Source organism: Bos javanicus, chromosome 15 (assembly GCF_032452875.1).
Source record: "Bos javanicus breed banteng chromosome 15, ARS-OSU_banteng_1.0, whole genome shotgun sequence".
Lineage (NCBI taxonomy): Eukaryota > Metazoa > Chordata > Mammalia > Artiodactyla > Bovidae > Bos > Bos javanicus.
Window position 1 is genome coordinate 66,087,051 of NC_083882.1, and position 17,119 is coordinate 66,104,169.

Consider the following 17,119-nt stretch of genomic DNA (forward strand, 5'->3'; position numbering starts at 1 on the left):
TATAAAAGGATAGAGTATTTGAGTACCATCCCAATTTAGTAAACCCTAAAACTGAGCCCAAAACTGATAACACTCGATAGATACACTTAACAAATGAACTACAGCCATTTCTTCCCAATTATGGAGGGAATTGAAGAGGAGCGATTGGAAGAGGAAAAATGACAGGAGGTGCTGGTGGTCTTTGTAACACCTACACTTTGTGCTGCAAGAGAGATAAGAAATGCTAACAGGGTCCCCGGAGAAGGCAATGGCACCCCACTCCAGTACTCTTGCCTGGAAAATCCCATGGGCGGAGGAGCCTGGTAGGCTTCAGTCCATGGGGTCGCTAAGAGTTGGACACAACTGAGCTACTTCACTTTCACTTTTCACTTTCATGCATTGGAGAAGGAAATGGCAACCCACTCCAGTGTTCTTGCCTGGAGAATCCCAGGAATGGGGGAGCCTGGTGGGCTGCAGTCTCTGGGGTCGCAGAGTCGGACACGACTGAAGCGACTTAGCAGCAGCAACAGGGTCCCAGAGTACAAAACTGAACCAAATACCTTATGTATTTAGCAACATCAGAAAGTGTCTTTCCAACCTGAAAACCAAGCCTGCTGGCTTTCCCATCACACCAAGTTCAGGTCACAGAGCAATACCACTTAAACACTTTTGCTTTTAAATCTTTGGACTGAAGAGCTTTTGCAACAGGGTTGACTGACAACACAGTCTCAATGAAATCGCACCGGGTACCTGCTTGCACAGGGAAATACACTTATCACACACCAGGTAAACGGCAGAGCTGAGACGCATAGGCTTTTATCTGGACCAGTTCCTTCAGCAACGATTGCTGAAAATGCTAACATTCGCACCTCTAGAATCCGGGATTCAGTGCAAGTGACATCCTCATTAAGGACTATGGCTCACATCTGGGTGCTTAAGTTCTTTAAGATGCAATCACAGATGATGATTTTAGTACAAGGTACAGTTTTTCCAAGTCATCACTAAACACCTTATTAATATGTTACGTAAGCAGTCATCTATGGACAGAGGAGCCTGGTGGGCTACAGGCCACAGGGTTACAAAAAGAGTCAGAAATGACTTAGCGACTAAACAACAACTAAAGGAGAACACGTCTATATGAAAACGTATGAATATCATTCATTCATTCATTCAACACACACTCATTGGGAAGGGAACCATGTGCCTGGTTCATCGCTAGGCATCAGGGTGAAGGGACCACACATTTTCTTCACCAGTCTGAAACATTTCAGAACCAGTTGTTTTCTGATGAGCAGATTACATTTCCCAATTTTCACTCCTTTCTTGACACCTCTACATTTCCACGAAGGACTTGGTTCACAGAAGGAAGCACATTACCTCAACCCCTGGGGAAAGCAAGTGTCTTTGCCAGATACCGAAACAGGCTTCAATGAGTGTGCTATAATAACCCATTGTTCCACCTGTCACTTCTCTTTTCCTCCAGGAATATAAAGTGATTCTTCCCTTCTCATCGCCCCGCACAGCCCAGCCCCACCCCATCCCAAGACTCCTGACCTGACCATGCTCTCGTCTCCAGGAATGCGCTGGCCCCGTAGCGCGGGCATGAGTTCTGTCTTGCATCTCGGTGCTGCTGTACCTTGCAGGAAGATCGGTCAGGTGCTTTAAAGTTTACCTAGCCGGTGTCCCGACGTCACAGAAGTAACAAACTGTCCTACTGAGTGTATACTTTGGCTGAAAAGCACCAAGGGCACTGTTTGAACATTGTGTAATTACTGGAGTTTGAGAACTTGACAGGATCATCTTAGACCTCTGATGTCCCTCTCCTTTCCATAAGCAAGAACTACACCTCTTTCCTCTCAGGGTTTTGTGACTTTTTACCCAGCGAGCCCAGCAGCTAGCTGGCAAGCCCCAGTCACTGTTACCACACTATCCTTCCTTGGCACTTACTCTCATTCCTCCATTACTAGCCGTACACCCACTGTGATCATTAACCACTCATTCCCGGGCAGCCTCACTCCCTGACATTTAACCTGGATTCATCAGGTTACAGAAGCACATTAGCCATTGCCTTTATGAGCCCTTGGGCTTCCCTGGTGGCTCAGACAGGAAAGAATCTGCCAGCAATGCAGGAGACCTGGGTTCAATCCCTGGGTCAGGAAGATTCCCTGGAGAAGGGAATGGCAACCCACTCCAGTATTCTTGCCTGGAGAATTCCTTAGACAGAGGAGCCTGGCAGGTTACAGTCCATGGGGTCACAAAGAGTCAGACACAGCTGAGTAATTAACACTTTCACTTCATGAGCCCTTAAGGTCCTTTGAACAATTTCACGATTGAAAGTTGCCATTAGAATCCATGGCAAGGAATTTCCTGGTGGCCCAGTGGTAAAGAATCCACCTTGCAATGCAGGGGACCTGATCCCAGGTCCGGGAAGATTCTGCTTGCCGCAGGGCAACTAAGCCCATGCACCACAACTAAGACTCAACACAGTCAAATAAATAAGTAAAGAAAAAATTTTTTAAAGAATCCATGGCAAATCCACAGCCAACTGGATTTTCGATCCCAGATCCCCTCGGCAGCCTGACTACACGCAAGCTCTTATGGTTGAAGCATCACCATCCCCTTTTGCTACCTCTTGTCACTGTAAGATCTTGTATCAGCCAAGCTTCACTGAAGACTCACCATGTGTCAAAGCACATTCTGTGTGCTTTACATGAGCTTGGCTTGTTTAAATCTCTCAAAGACCCTGTCAGGTAGGCACTGCTATTATTCTCATTTATAGACCAGGAGAACGCACAGAGAAGCTGAGTAACTTGCCCATGTTCACACAGCAGCTCCACGGAAGAGCTGGGATCCACACCCTCCAAGTTTGGACTCCTGAGCCTGAGCCCAGACCCACTACATGACCCTGCCTCTCCCTGGGGGAGCTGACTGTCTCTCTAGAGAAGGGGTAGTGTGAAGCACGCATATTCAAGAAAGAATAGAAAGTGGAGGAGGCAGGAATGGGTGTGGGTGAGGCATGGAGAGTAAAAACATTTTGGGGGGACTTGTTCAGAGAAAACAACCAGCCAATCACATAGTCAGGCACAGTCCGAGTGGCATTCACATTCTGCCCCAGACGTTCTGGGGTTGCCACCAACCCACGCACATCTGAGTAGGAGGCAGACAGCAGGTGCTACCTGGCAGTGAGGAAAGGGGGCCAGCTGGAGCCCGGGCAAAGCTGCTGCAGATGCCTCTTTCTCTAGGCTGCCATGGTTTTTGTCATTTGGAAAACATGGGCTCACCAGAGGGTGTCAAACATCATCTGGAATACAGAACCTGAGGGCACCTTACTATCCCTCCAAGGGAAGGCTTGGGGAATTCTAGGATGCCAGTCCCTCTCCCCCACCCAAGGATACCGCCAACGGATCCAGCTCCATCTCGAAATGATAAGCAAAAGAACTACCACCAAGAGTACTTTCTACAAGCCAAGTACTTTAGACTGACTTCCTGCAGCCTCCCTCTGCATGGAATTATTATTCGCTCCACCTTACCGATGGGCTTCCCCGGTGGCGCCAGCAGTAAGGAATCCGCCTGTCAGCGCAGGAGACACAAGAGACACAAGTTCAATCCCTGGGTCAAGAAGATCCCCTGGAGAAGGAAATGGCAATCCATTCCAGTATTCTTGCTTGGAAAATTCCATGGACAGAGGAGCCTGGCTGGCTACAGTCCATGGGGTCGCAAAGAGCCAGACATGACTGAGCACACACACATGCCATCTTACTGGCGGGGCATAAACAGGGGAAGTAATCTACTCCAGAACACGTGGCTGGCAAGGACTGGAGTCTGGACCTGAGCCCAAGATGGGAGAAACAAAGGCGAAAGTGTAGTCCAGGCACGTACAGGTGGTATTGGGAAAGAAGGAGCATCCGCACCTTTCACTCACTGACTCTTTCTTGTTGGAGCTCCTCCAGTGGGTTCAGGACACAGAACTACGTATGGCACACCAGCTCCATGCCCTCACTGAGCTGTATATTCTGTTCCTACAAGGAGAGGCCATCAAAGATGAGAGCTCAGCCAGAAACAAGCGTATAGGAGAAGAAGGGTATTCCCCCAGACACTGGGACCCTACGCTGATTTCCACCGCTGGCACACGGTGGGAGGCTAGATTTAAAAGCAGTCCTTGGAACACATTCTGCTCCCCATAACGCCAAGAACACCATATGTGTCCCTGTCACAAAGGGAGAGAAGACAAACCCCCTCCTGTTCTGGACCTGGTATCCTGGAGGCTGACACACTTTCAGCATTTTTTTTTTAATAGCCTGGGGGTGGGGACTGGGGAGGGGGAGCATTAAGCAGCTGCAAGTTTCCCTCTGTGTTCCTCTCACAGACATTTCTGGAAGGGGTCAGCACTGGGTGATTCATCATCTACCCCAGTAGACTCTCACTGAGAGGCCAGCACAGATACTGTGGTTAAAAATAAGTCTCTGCTCACTCACTTTCTTATTAATATTCTATAACTGCATTAAGGACCTTCAGTCAACAGTGAGAAAAGTTCATTTATTCAAAAGTTGCTACACTGGCTCTAAAACTTTGGTGAAAGTAACTTTATAACCAAGCCCTTGATTTCTTTTCAAAAAGTTAAGGAGAAATGCTAAGTACCAAATCATCCAGCAAAGAGACTGCTTGTTCAGACATCTGCTGCCATCTGAGTACCATTCACCCACCGTACACATTACTTCATGCCTTGGCCTCTTCCTGTGTAAAATGGAGAGAGCAATCATAATACCTGTTGTGACAGACAGGCCCTTGTGCTGGTTCCTGGAGCAGAATACACTCTCATTCAAAGTTAGCTATTATTATGTAAATTCAGCCTATTTCATAATATTTATGGTAATTAACTGTCACTTATTGTTCTCATACTACATGCCAGGTACAGGGCTGAGAGTTTAGCATGATTTAGTCCTCAAGACAGACCCATAACGTAGGTATTATACCCATTTTATAGATGAGAAAATGGGGAGGGAGTCAGAAAAGTTCACAGCTGGTGGATGGACAGAAGAGGGCTGGAACCCAAGTCCCTATGCACTCAGAATGCTTTGTTATCACAAGGTAAAGCAGATTCAATTACAGTCCTGCAATCTGGCCTGAGTGTGAGAAGGCTCTGAAGTCAGCATTTCCAGCATCAATTATTACAGCATTCCCAAGTCTCCACCATCATCAAAGATTATATTTAACTTCTACACATGGTATCACTTACCGGGAAAACTCCTCTTCATCCTTCAAAACCTTAATCAGCTGTCTCTGGCTCTTTGCTTCCTTGCCCATCCCCACTCTTCAAAGAATGCATTCTTTCCATTCCTGAACTAGTTCTCCTTCCTTTACATATTTCAAAGTGCTGCAGCACAGAGTGACTTGTCCTTAGAGTTTATATTTGTTTGTCTCCTCCACTAGATTGTGAACTCCTCTGCCCAGGCACCTATCATGTAATTCTTTGGGAATTAGGAATTTATTCCAGTTCTCTGGGAACTAGCAGTGCATGCATGATCTACACCAGCGGTTCCCTGTGGGGGCAGTTTCACTCCCCAGGGGACTCTTGGCCATCTGAGACATTTTTGGTTGACTCCACTGGAGGTGGGAAGGTGCCACTGTCACCTCATGGGTGGAGGCCAGGGATGCTGCTAAACATCCTGCGGTGCATAGGACAGCCCCTCCGCAGCCAAGAACGACCCAGCCCCAAATGTCAATGCTGTCAAGGTCAACAATCTAGTCTACCAAAAAGTGAGAGTGTTAGTCGCTCAGTGCTGTCCGACTCTTTGCGACCCCGTGGTCTGTAGCCTGCCAGGCTTCTCTGTCCATGGGATTCTCCAGGCAAGAATACTGAAGTGGGTTGCCATTTCCCTCTTTAGAGGATCTTCCGGACCCAGGGATCAAGCCCGGTGCCCTGCATTGCAGGCAGATTCTGTACCACCTGAGCCACCAGAGAAGCCCCTAGTCTACCTAGTAGTTCTCAATTAAGCATCACTCCTGCTCGTGACTCAAGAGTTTACTGCGCTGCATACATCAGGGCTCAGGGGCTGCTGCACGCTGTGCTTCAGACCTCAGATAACAGTTGGACCTCTGGGGGAGGACCATTTGCCTCCACCCCTGATGCCACATTTTGCCTCTCCTCTTCGGTGAGTGGAATGAGAGATGTCTCAGACATTTTCCATCTCACTGTAATGTGTTCCAGCTAACTCCCACTGCCAGTATCTGTATCTCTTTGCCTGAGGGCTTTCTCAGAAGCTAAAAGGCTACTCTGGCCCCCTGTGGGCCAGAAACGGTGGGGAATTAAACGTTTCTGCAAGGAGCAGCCCTCAGCCAATGACTGGCAGATTTGAATGTATAAATACATCAGCTCCTTCATTCCTGGAGAGGATACCAGGACACATGACTCCAGGGCTAACAGGGCACGTAATTTGCCCCGTCTCCACGATTTCCTGTGGGTTAAACTAGAGTCACCCACAGAGGTGGTGGGCTTGATAACCTACCCTCCCTTGGTTGCCCTTCCACTTCAGCCCTCCCTCCTGGTATTTCCTGCCCCTCCCAAATAAACTACCGGTTCTGGATTCTGCTCTGGAGTCTGCCCAAACCAAAACAGAATAGAAGCAACACATTTCTCTTCCTAGCAGAAGCCTCAAGAACTTTCAGGTGATTCTGTCACTGCTTTTTCCCTCTCCTGCGAGAATGGCATGACCCAGCTGAGGGCTGTGTCTTCAGCCTGGGTCCCTTATGGAGGAAACACGGTGGCTACCTGCTGTTGACCCGCAACCAACATGTAACAGACACAAGAAACAAATTTCCGTGGTTGTAAGCCACAGAGATTTGGGAGTTGTTGTTACTGAAGCAAAACCTGGTGAAAGCCGAGTCATACAGGGCTTATCACTCCTAGAGGGACCTTCCTAACTGATGCTACTCTAGAAAACCTGGGCTACTTACCTCTCAAAGGATGCTCGTCTAAGGGCAAAATCACACAGCAGAGCTTTACCAGATCCTTGAGGTTGGAGATGATTGTTTTTTCCCCTCGTGGAGGTTCCTGTAACTCAGGATGCCTCATGCAGTGCTGAGAAGTGGTGAGCACCTAGAGATGGGGACTTATCCCTGAGCCATCTGGGTTTTACCAGGAACTAGTTCAAGCCTGGTGACTATTTTGGGAAAAGAGACGAAGACGAGGCACTTGGCTAGAAACAGATGGAAACACCAGTTCATACTTCAGCTGCTCTCCACCTGAGTGACTTTGGGGAAAACCCTCCCCCCATCTGGAGCCTCCCATTTGTAACTTCGGGTCTGACCCTAAGATCTGAGTCCACCACCAGACTCAGCCACCTGGGTTCTCTGAAGACCAAAACCAACCTCATTCTCTCCATCCTCTGCTTGATCCATCAACCTTCAGAACAAGCTGAACTCATACCCAAAATTTCAAGGGAAAGACTGTCTCCTGCAGTTTACCAGGGGCTCATTTCTTTTCTCCAGTTCCCAGATCAGAAGACAGCATGGTATCCTCCCTTCCCTCTGTTTTTAACATTCATTGAGTACGAACCCCGTGCTACGCATCAGGCTGAAACCTACTCACGATCTATCACAAGATTTCTCATGCCTGAGTCACTCACAAGCATGAGCCTTGGCTATTTTTGCCTTATCTGAATACCACCTCTACTAGAATTGGCTTAATAATGTTTAGTGCTGATGGACTCTTTGGCCTGCTTGGTTGCCTCCGACTAAAACACAGAAGGCACTGATGCCTGGACATAAACAGTCAGTTGGAGCAGATTCAGGCCAGTGTGTGAAGTGCCTGCCTCATCTTTGGCCCCAAAGTGTGCCAACCTGCCCTGGAGCTTGCCATTTTGTGGAGGGCAGCATGTGAGGGCAAAGATCTCATCTAAAACCACTCAGAGACGCATGGTTACATGCAGAGCCCTGCCACTTATCATGGCAGAGTTCACTGCAGACAAGGCTGACATTTCTTGTGCCTTTTTAATATGCCATTTATACATGTCTCACCTGATTTTAATCCTACTCTACTTCAGATTCACCACCTGCAGAGAACACTTTAAGATGATACATGCATACATGTTTGGTGCTCAGTTATGTCCAACTCTTTGTAACCCCAGGGATTGTAGCCCACCAGGCTCCTCTGTCCATGGGATTTCCCAGGCAAGAATATTGGAATAGGTTGCCATTTTCTCCTCCAGGGGATCTTCCCAACCCAGGGATCGAACCAGGGTCTCTTGCATCTCCTGCATTAGCAGGCGGATTCTTTACCACTAGCCCCACATGGACAGGAAGCACAAGTCTGGAAGAGAGACAGCATACACACCTGCCGCTTGCCTTCCCCCCCACACCCCTCACTGGTCTTAAAGCACCAGCCTCAAGTCCTGCTCTGGTGCTGACAGTGGGGGTGCAGCAGAAATAACACATCCTAGAGAGGATTTTTCTCCCCCACTGCCTTCCCAGAGACTGGGGGCTCTGGAGATTAATGTAATCCCCAGGGGATGGGGCTTTTGTCATGGAACTCAAGGCAGTGGTGGTGAGGGTGGAGGAAGTCAGATACTCTTTAACATGAAAGTTCTATTTCAGCATCGCCCACAAGGTCTGATTGCGCTGGTGCCCCATCCTCAGTCTTGTAAGGAATCAGTTCAGTTCAGTTCAGTCGCTCAGTAGTGTCTGACTCTTTGCAACCCCATGAATTGCAGCACACCAGGCCTCCCTGTCCATCACCAACTCCTGGAGTTCACTCAAACTCACGTCATTCGAGTCAGTAAAGAGATGGGAATACCAGACCACCTGATCTGCCTCTTGAGAAATCTGTATGCAGATCAGGAAGCAACAGTTAGAACTGGACATGGAACAACAGACTGGTTCCAAATAGGAAAAGGAGTATGTCAAGGCTGTATATTGTCACCCTGCTTATTTAACTTATATGCAGAGTACATCATGAGAAACGCTGGGCTGTATATTGTCACCCTGCTTATTTAACTTCTATGCAGAGTACATCATGAGAAACGCTGGACTGGAAGAAACACAACCTGGAATCAAGTTTGCCGGGAGAAATACCAATAACTTCAGATATGCAGATGACACCACCCTTATGGCAGAAAGTGAAGAGGAACGAAAAGGCCTCTTGATGAAAGTGAAAGTGGAGACTGAAAAAGTTGGCTTAAAGCTCAACATTCAGAAAACGAAGATCATGGCATCCGGTCCCACCACTTCATGGGAAATAGGTGGGGAAACAGTGGAAACAGTGTCAGACTTTATTTTTCTGGGCTCCAAAATCACTGCAGATGGTGACTGCAGCCATGAAATTAAAAGACGCTTACTCCTTGGAAGGAAAGTTATGACCAACCTAGATAGCATATTCAAAAGCAGAGACATTACTTTGCCAACAAAGGTCCATCTAGTCAAGGCTATGATTTTTCCCGTGGTCATGTATGGATGTGAGAGTTGGACTGTGAAGAAGGCCAAGCACCGAAGAATTGATGCTTTTGAACTGTGGTGTTGGAGAAGACTCTTGAGAGTCCCTTGGACTGCAAGGAGATCCAACCAGTCCATTCTGAAGGAAATCAGCCCTGGGATTTCTTTGGAAGGAATGATGCTGAAGCTGAAACTCCAGTACTTTGGCCACCTCATGCGAAGAGTTGCCTCATTGGAAAAGACTCTGATGCTGGGAGGGATTGGGGGCAAGAGGAGAAGGGGACGACAGAGGATGAGATGGCTGGATGGCATCACTGACTCGATGGACGTGGGTCCGGGTGAACTCCGGGAGTTTGTGATGGACAGGGAGGCCTGGCGTGCTGCGATTCATGGGGTCGAAAAGAGTCGGACACGACTGAGGGACTGATCTGATCTGAATGCCAAAGTTTAAGCCAACTTTTTGCCTCCTATCATTTCATTCATCTCCTATCTATGGCCTCCCCTTAGCACCTGGATGGGGCACCAACTCCACCATAACCCACATTCACTCTGAATTTTCATGAGTTTTCATTTTCCTGTTGACTTGGAGAAGTGTCTACCATGGTCCAGCTGGGCCCTCAGGACCCCATCCCTTGGCCACAGTGGATTTTTCTCGCCCTCACATACGACCTTGGTGGCCAATGACTACTGAGTTAAGAAGCTGACTGCTCCCTAAGAGGCTGATTTTGAACTTGTGGCCTCATTTTCTTTGGTACCAGAAGATGAGGGATGCCTCAAAACCTTTGCCAAAGCAGACCATGACCCCATTTAACATCTTTAGGAGGAGGCAACATCTGCATTGACACTCAAGACATCGCTTTTGTAGCCTGAATTTTTTATTGAACAGTCAGAAATGCCACTGGCTGGATTACTGTGTTCGATCTGTTGTTTATCAATGGGTACTCCAGCAACCATCACCTAGGAGACAGAACTGCAGAGTCCCAGGCTCTGTCTGGCCCCGCGAAACAGAATCTAACAGAATCTCCAGGTGATCTTTAAACACTGAGGTTTGACGAAAAGAGCTTCCCGGAACCAGGGAACAAAATGCTAGCCAGCTCCTGCTCCCTGCCTCTCCCACAGTTGTCCTTTTGATGGCTTAGCAGTAATGAATCCACCTGCCAATGCAGGAGATGTGGGTTCGATCCCTGGGTCGGGAAGATCCCCTGGAGAAAGAAATGGCAACCCACTCCAGCATTCTTGACCAGACTACAGTTCACGGAGTCGCAAAGAGTTGGACATGACTTAGCGACCAAACAACAACAGCTCCTTGAACACCTTCTCTCAGACTTCAAGGCCCACAAACAGGTGCTGCTGTTTCCACCACAAGGCAGAGTTCCTTCATGACTTGGGCAAACCCAGCAGGGACACCGGTCATGAGGATCTGTCTCAGACTGTCCCACATGACAGGCCCCCGGCGCTGAGCTTGGGGACAGGAAGCAGCTGGTCCAGAGCAGGCACTGAGGCCAGCTGTGGGTAAGGGGAAGGAGGCAGAAACTGGGCCAGAGAAGCGGAACCAAAGGTCGGAGGTGCAAGGTGAAACTAACTGGAAAAGGAGTAAAGACACTGGAAAGTGAGCCGATTAGAAACAGACAGAGGAGTGAAGGCTTGACTGTATCAGGTGAAGGGCTGTGGGCGAGCCTATCTGCTGGGTGGGGGGCTTGTGGGACTAATACAGCATGGGCAGAGTGCGGGTACACTGGTCTGGGAACTGGGCGAGGTATCCATTGCTCACAGTGCAGGGTGCCAAGTCAATGACTGATAAACCCTAGGACCTGCAACCCAGAATCATATAAACCACGAGCCAGAGGAAACAGAAGTCAGATCATGGGATTAATGATAGTTAAAACTGACTGAACATTAACCCCAAGCCAGGCACATTGATAAGTGCTCTATGTAAATGATTTAACCCCCCGAGAATTATTTAACCCCCTGTAAATTATTTACAGAACACCCCCCACCCCAAGACTCCATGTGGTGAAGAGCACGGGGTGAATAGAAATGTGAAGTCCGAGACCAGGTGGGGTTTGAATCTAGACTCCTCCATCTCTTAGTTCTGTGATCAGGGCAAGCTAGTTAAATTCTCTGTTTCTCAGTCTCCTCATCTGTAAAATGGGAGCATGTTAGTAGCTCTGTCATATGGTTGTAATAAGAGAGGTAACATGTAAAATGGTGCATCACAAAGAATAAAGTCAATTTCATTATAATAATTGTTCCTATCATTTGCCCTTTTCAGAGACAAAGAAACTGAAGCACAGAGATCTAAGTAACATTGAAGTGATGGGCCAGGGAAGTAAAGCCAGCCAGTGTTCCTATGGAAGCGGTGTGTGTAACCATTATGCCTTGCTGCCTCACATCAGGTCAGAGGAACAAGGTGAAGAGAGGGCACCAAGGTGAGAGGCCCGGGAGAAGGCAGAACAGAGAAAGGACTCCTGGAGAGAGCTCTGAGCAGATCCCAGGGCTGTCGGCAGGGGCTGAGGGTGGGAGATGAGACAAGTGCGCTCTAAGAGCTGAGCACAGCCGGGACACACTGGAGACTGAACTTCTACATGGTTCTGGCAGCCGAGATTCAATCCTCCTGTTGAAACAAGTTTTCTAGATGGGATGTGTGGCCTATATCCAAAAACCCCGGGGCTTTGCTGCCAAGTCATCACTCTGGCAAGAACCACACCTGACTTTGTAGACCTGAAAAGTGACAACAGGAAATCGTTAGTCCTGAACTCCCGTGGGGCCGGGTTGCAGAGGAGAGCAATGGTAACAGCTAAGACATACTGAGTGATGACCACATGCAAGGTACCGTTTGATGCACCGAGTGCTGTAACTGAGTCTTCACCATAACCCAAAGAAGTCCCAATAGTATCCCCATCTTGTAGATGATGACACAGAGAGGTCAAGTAACATTCCTGAGGTCACACAGCAGGTAAGTCACAGAGCCAGGAACAAAACCCAAGCTCTCTGGCTCCACAGCCCATACTCTTAACTGCTAGGATTTATAATACCTAATCAGCTATTCTCAAAAGCAACTAGATAATTTATCAGACCTTGAAACATTTATCTGTGAAAGGTTTCTCAGCCTGAGTAGTCAAGTATACATAGAACAGTCAACTAAAAACCTAAAAATGGAGAAATTATTAGGCAATTCCAACTTGAGAGGTGTTCTACAAAATAACTGATCAGACCTCTTCAAAAGGGGCAAGGTCCTAAAAGACGAGGAAAGACTGAGGAACTGCCACTGGTGGGAGGAGACAGGACAGCTAAATGCACCGTGGGACCCTGGACTGGATCCCAGAACAGAAAGGACCTTCCTGGAAAAACTGGGGAAATCCAAGCAAGTTCTAATAGTATTGGAGCAAGGCTGATTTCTTAGTTTTAATCAATGTCCTGTGGTTATGTAAACTGTTGCCATTACAGGAAGCAGACTGAGGGGCATACGGGAACTCTCTGTCTTATTTTTACCGTTCTTCTTTAAGTCTAAAATTATCAAATTTTTACAGAATTTGGCGTTGAAAAAAAATATACATATGGCAAAAGGATCAAAACCAGTGACATTCTCAGTTTATAAATGAATGTGTTTATCTTTGTCATTGTAATCAGACTACATTTCCTCCTAAATATGTAAATAAGTACTCATTTTAACTTGACATTAAATCTGTTTAAAATTGTGAACAACAGAAGCTAGCAATGATTAAGTTTAGAAACCTGGATCTTCTTTAGAAAAACATATCACTTCGGTTTTAAATGTATAGAAATGTTGAATCACTAAGGTATACTGTTGTAGGTCAATCATACTTCAAAAAAAACACCCAAAGTCATAGAAAAAAGAGATCAGAAATGAGGATTGGGGGCAGGAGAATTGGATGAAGGCAGTCAAAAGGCACACATTTCCAGTTAGAAAATAAAGAAGCACTAGAGAGGCAACGTACAAACGATGAATATAATTAACACTATTGTATGTTGTATATGGAAGTTAGTAAGAGAATACATCCTAAGAGTTCTCATCGTAAGGAAAGATTTTTTCTATTTATTTTATTTTGTATTCATGTGAGATGATGGATGTTCACAATACTTATTGTGATCATCATTTCATGATGTATGTCATTCAAATCATCACGCCATGAAACCGACACAGGCCTGCACGTTAGTTATATCTCAAAAGAACTGGGAGAGAAAAAAGAACAGATCATTTACACGTGCTTTGAGGTGTGTCTCTCTCTCATCTTTCCCTCTCTGATTCACATTCTCAGCATCACTACTCAATAGATCTACTCAGTATCCACAGGTTGATGGCCACTGCCCAGGAAAGGCTCGGATCCCCTGGAGGTGAAGTACCACTTCACAGGCATGGGTGAGCTTCCCGAAGTGCAGCCCGTTTGACACACACTAGGAGGAATGGGAGCCGTGGCTGCGCGGGCGCAGGAGGGCCTAGAGGAGCTATTCCACATTGAAGGTCAGGAAGGGCAGCAGTGAGGAAATACCCCTCGTCCAAGGTAAGGAGCAATGGCTGTGCTTTGCTGGAGCAGCCGTGAAGAGATACCCCACGCCCAAGGTAAGACAAACCCAAGTAAGACAGTAGGTGTTGCAAGAGGGCATCAGAGGACAAACACACTGAAACCATGCTCACAGGAAACTAGTCAATCTAATCACACTAGGACCACAGCCTTGTCTAACTCAATGAAACTAAGCCATGCCCGTGGGGCAACCCAAGACGGGCGGGTCATGGTGGAGAGATTTGACAGAATGTGGTCCACTGGAGAAGGGAATGGCAAACCTCTTCAGTATTCTTGCCTTGAGATCCCCATGAACAATATGAAAAGGCAAAATGATAGGATACTGAAAGAGAAACTCCCCAGGTCAGTAGGTGCCCAATATGCTACTGGAGATCAGTGGAGGAATAACTCCAGAAAGAATGAAGGGATGGAGCCAAAGCAAATACAATACCCAGCTGTGGATGTGACTGGTGATAGAAGCAAGGTCCAATGCTGTAAAGAGCAATATTGCATAGGAACCTGGAATGTCAGGTCCATGAATCAAGGCAAATTGGAAGTGGTCAAACAAGAGATGGCAAGAGTGAATGTCGACATTCTAGGAATCAGTGAACTGAAATGGACTGGAATGGGTGATTTTAACTCAGATGACCATTACATCTACTACTGCGGGCAGGAATCCCTCAGAAGAAATGGAGTAGCCATCATGGTCAACAAAAGAGTCCGAAATGCAGTACTTGGATGCAATCTCAAAAACGACAGAGTGATCTCTGTTCGTTTCCAAGGCAAACCATTCAATATCACAGTAATCCAAGTCTATGCCCCAACCCGTAACGCTGAAGAAGCTGAAGTTGAACGGTTCTATGAAGACCTACAAGACCTTTTAGAACTAACACCCAAAAAAGATGTCCTTTTCATTACAGGGGACTGGAATGCAAAAGTAGGAAGTCAAGAAACACCTGGAGTAACAGGCAAATTTGGCCTTGGAATATGGAATGAAGCAGGGCAAAGACTAATAGAGTTTTGCCAAGAAAATGCACTGGTCACAACAAACACCCTCTTCCAACAACACAAGAGAAGACTCTATACATGGACATCACCAGATGGTCAACACCGAAATCAGATTGATTATATTCTTTGCAGCCAAGGATGGAGAAGCTCTATACAGTCAGCAAAAACAAGACCAGGAGCTGACTGTGGCTCAGACCATGAACTCCTTATTGCCAAATTCAGACTGAAATTGAAGAAAGTAGGGAAAACCACTAGACCATTCAGGTATGACCTAAATCAAATCCCTTATGATTATACAGTGGAAGTGAGAAATAGATTTAAGGGCCTAGATCTGATAGATAGAGTGCCTGATGAACTATGGAATGAGGTTCATGACATTGTACAGGAGACAGGGATCAAGACCATTCCCACAGAAAAGAAATGCAAAAAAGCAAAATGGCTCTCTGGGAGGCCTTACAAATAGCTGTGAAAAGAAGAGAAGCGAAAAGCAAAGAAGAAAAGGAAAGATATAAACATCTGAATGCAGAGTTCCAAAGAACAGCAAGAAGAGATAAGAAAGCCTTCTTCAGCAATCAATGCAAAGAAATAGAGGAAAACAACAGAATGGGAAAGACTAGGGATCTCTTCAAGAAAATCAGAGATACCAAAGGGACATTTCATGCAAAGATGAGCTCGATAAAGGACAGAAATGGTATGGACCTAACAGAAGCAGAAGATATTAAGAAGAGATGGCAAGAATACACAGAAGAACTGTACAAAAAAGATCTTCACGACCCAGATAATCACGATGGTGTGATCACTGACCTAGAGCCAGACATCCTGGAATGTGAAGTCAAGTGGGCCTTAGAAAGCATCACTATGAACAAAGCTAGTGGAGGTGATGGAATTCCAGTTGAGCTATTCCAAATCCTGAAAGATGATGCTGTGAGAGTGCTACACTCAATATGCCAGCAAATTTGGAAAACTCAGCAGTGGCCACAGGACTGGAAAAGGTCAGTTTTCATTCCAATCCCAAAGAAAGGCAACGCCAAAGAATGCTCAAACTACCACACAATTGCACTCATCTCACACACTAGTCAAGTAATGCTCAAAATTCTCCAAGCCAGGCTTCAGTAATATGTGAACCATGAACTTCCTGATGTTCAAGCTGGTTTTAGAAAAGGAAGAGGAACCAGAGATCAAATTGCCAACATCTGCTGGATCATAGAGAAAGCAAGAGAGTTCCAGAAAAACATCTATTTCTGCTTTATTGACTATGCCAAAGCCTTTGACTGTGTGGATCACAATCAACTGTGGAAAATTCTTCAAGAGATGGGAATACCAGACCACCTGATCTGCCTCTTGAGAAATCTGTATGCAGATCAGGAAGCAACAGTTAGAACTGGACATGGAACAACAGACTGGTTCCAAATAGGAAAAGGAGTACGTCAAGGCTGTATATTGTCACCCTGTTTATTTAACTTATATGCAGAGTACATCATGAGAAACGCCGGACTGGAAGAAACACAAACTGGAATCAAGATTGCCAGGAGAAATATCAATAACCTCAGATATGCAGATGACACCACCCTTATGGCAGAAAGTGAAGAGGAACTCAAAAGCCTCTTGATGAAAGTGAAAGTGGAGAGTGAAAAAGTTAGCTTAAAGCTCAACATTCAGAAAACGAAGATCATGGCATCCGGTCCCACCACTTCATGGGAAATAGGTGGGGAAATAGGTGGGGAAACAGTGGAAACAGTGTCAAACTTTATTTTTTGGGGCTCCAAAATCACTGCAGATGGTGACTGCAGCCATGAAATTAAAAGACGCTTACTCCTTGGAAGGAAGGTTATGTCCAACCTAGATAGCATATTCAAAAGCAGAGACATTACTTTGCCAACAAAGGTTCGTCTAGTCAAGGCTATGGTTTTTCCTGTGGTCATGTATGGATATGAGAGTTGGACTGTGAAGAAGGCTGAGTGCTGAAGAATTGATACTTTTGAACTGTGGTGTTGGAGAAGACTCTTGAGGGTCCCTTGGACTGCAAGGAGATCCAACCAGTCCATTCTGAAGGAGATCAGCCCTGGGATTTCTTTGGAAGGAATGATGCTAAAGCTGAAACTCCAGTACTTTGGCCACCTCATGCGAAGAGTTGACTCATTGGAAAAGACTCTGATGCTGGGAGGGACTGGGGGCAAGAGGAG

At 46.5% G+C, this 17,119-nt stretch overlaps 1 protein-coding gene across 3 annotated transcripts in view; it reads right to left on the bottom strand.

Annotated features, from left to right (window-relative positions):
* Positions 1 to 17,119, bottom strand: part of SLC1A2 (solute carrier family 1 member 2) — a 168,946-nt gene that overhangs the window by 111,078 nt on the left and 40,749 nt on the right. Inside the window, exon 1 of one of the 3 annotated variants that reach the window (XM_061381135.1) lies at positions 1,534 to 1,999. The exons of 1 other annotated variant lie outside the window; for it this stretch is intronic. In XM_061381135.1, coding sequence (XP_061237119.1) covers positions 1,534 to 1,583 — 50 coding nt within the window. In that variant the 5' untranslated portion in view covers positions 1,584 to 1,999. Of the gene's footprint in view, positions 1 to 1,533; positions 2,000 to 17,119 lie in introns of those variants that run through there. One more of the 3 variants, XM_061381133.1, reaches the window with a different exon arrangement.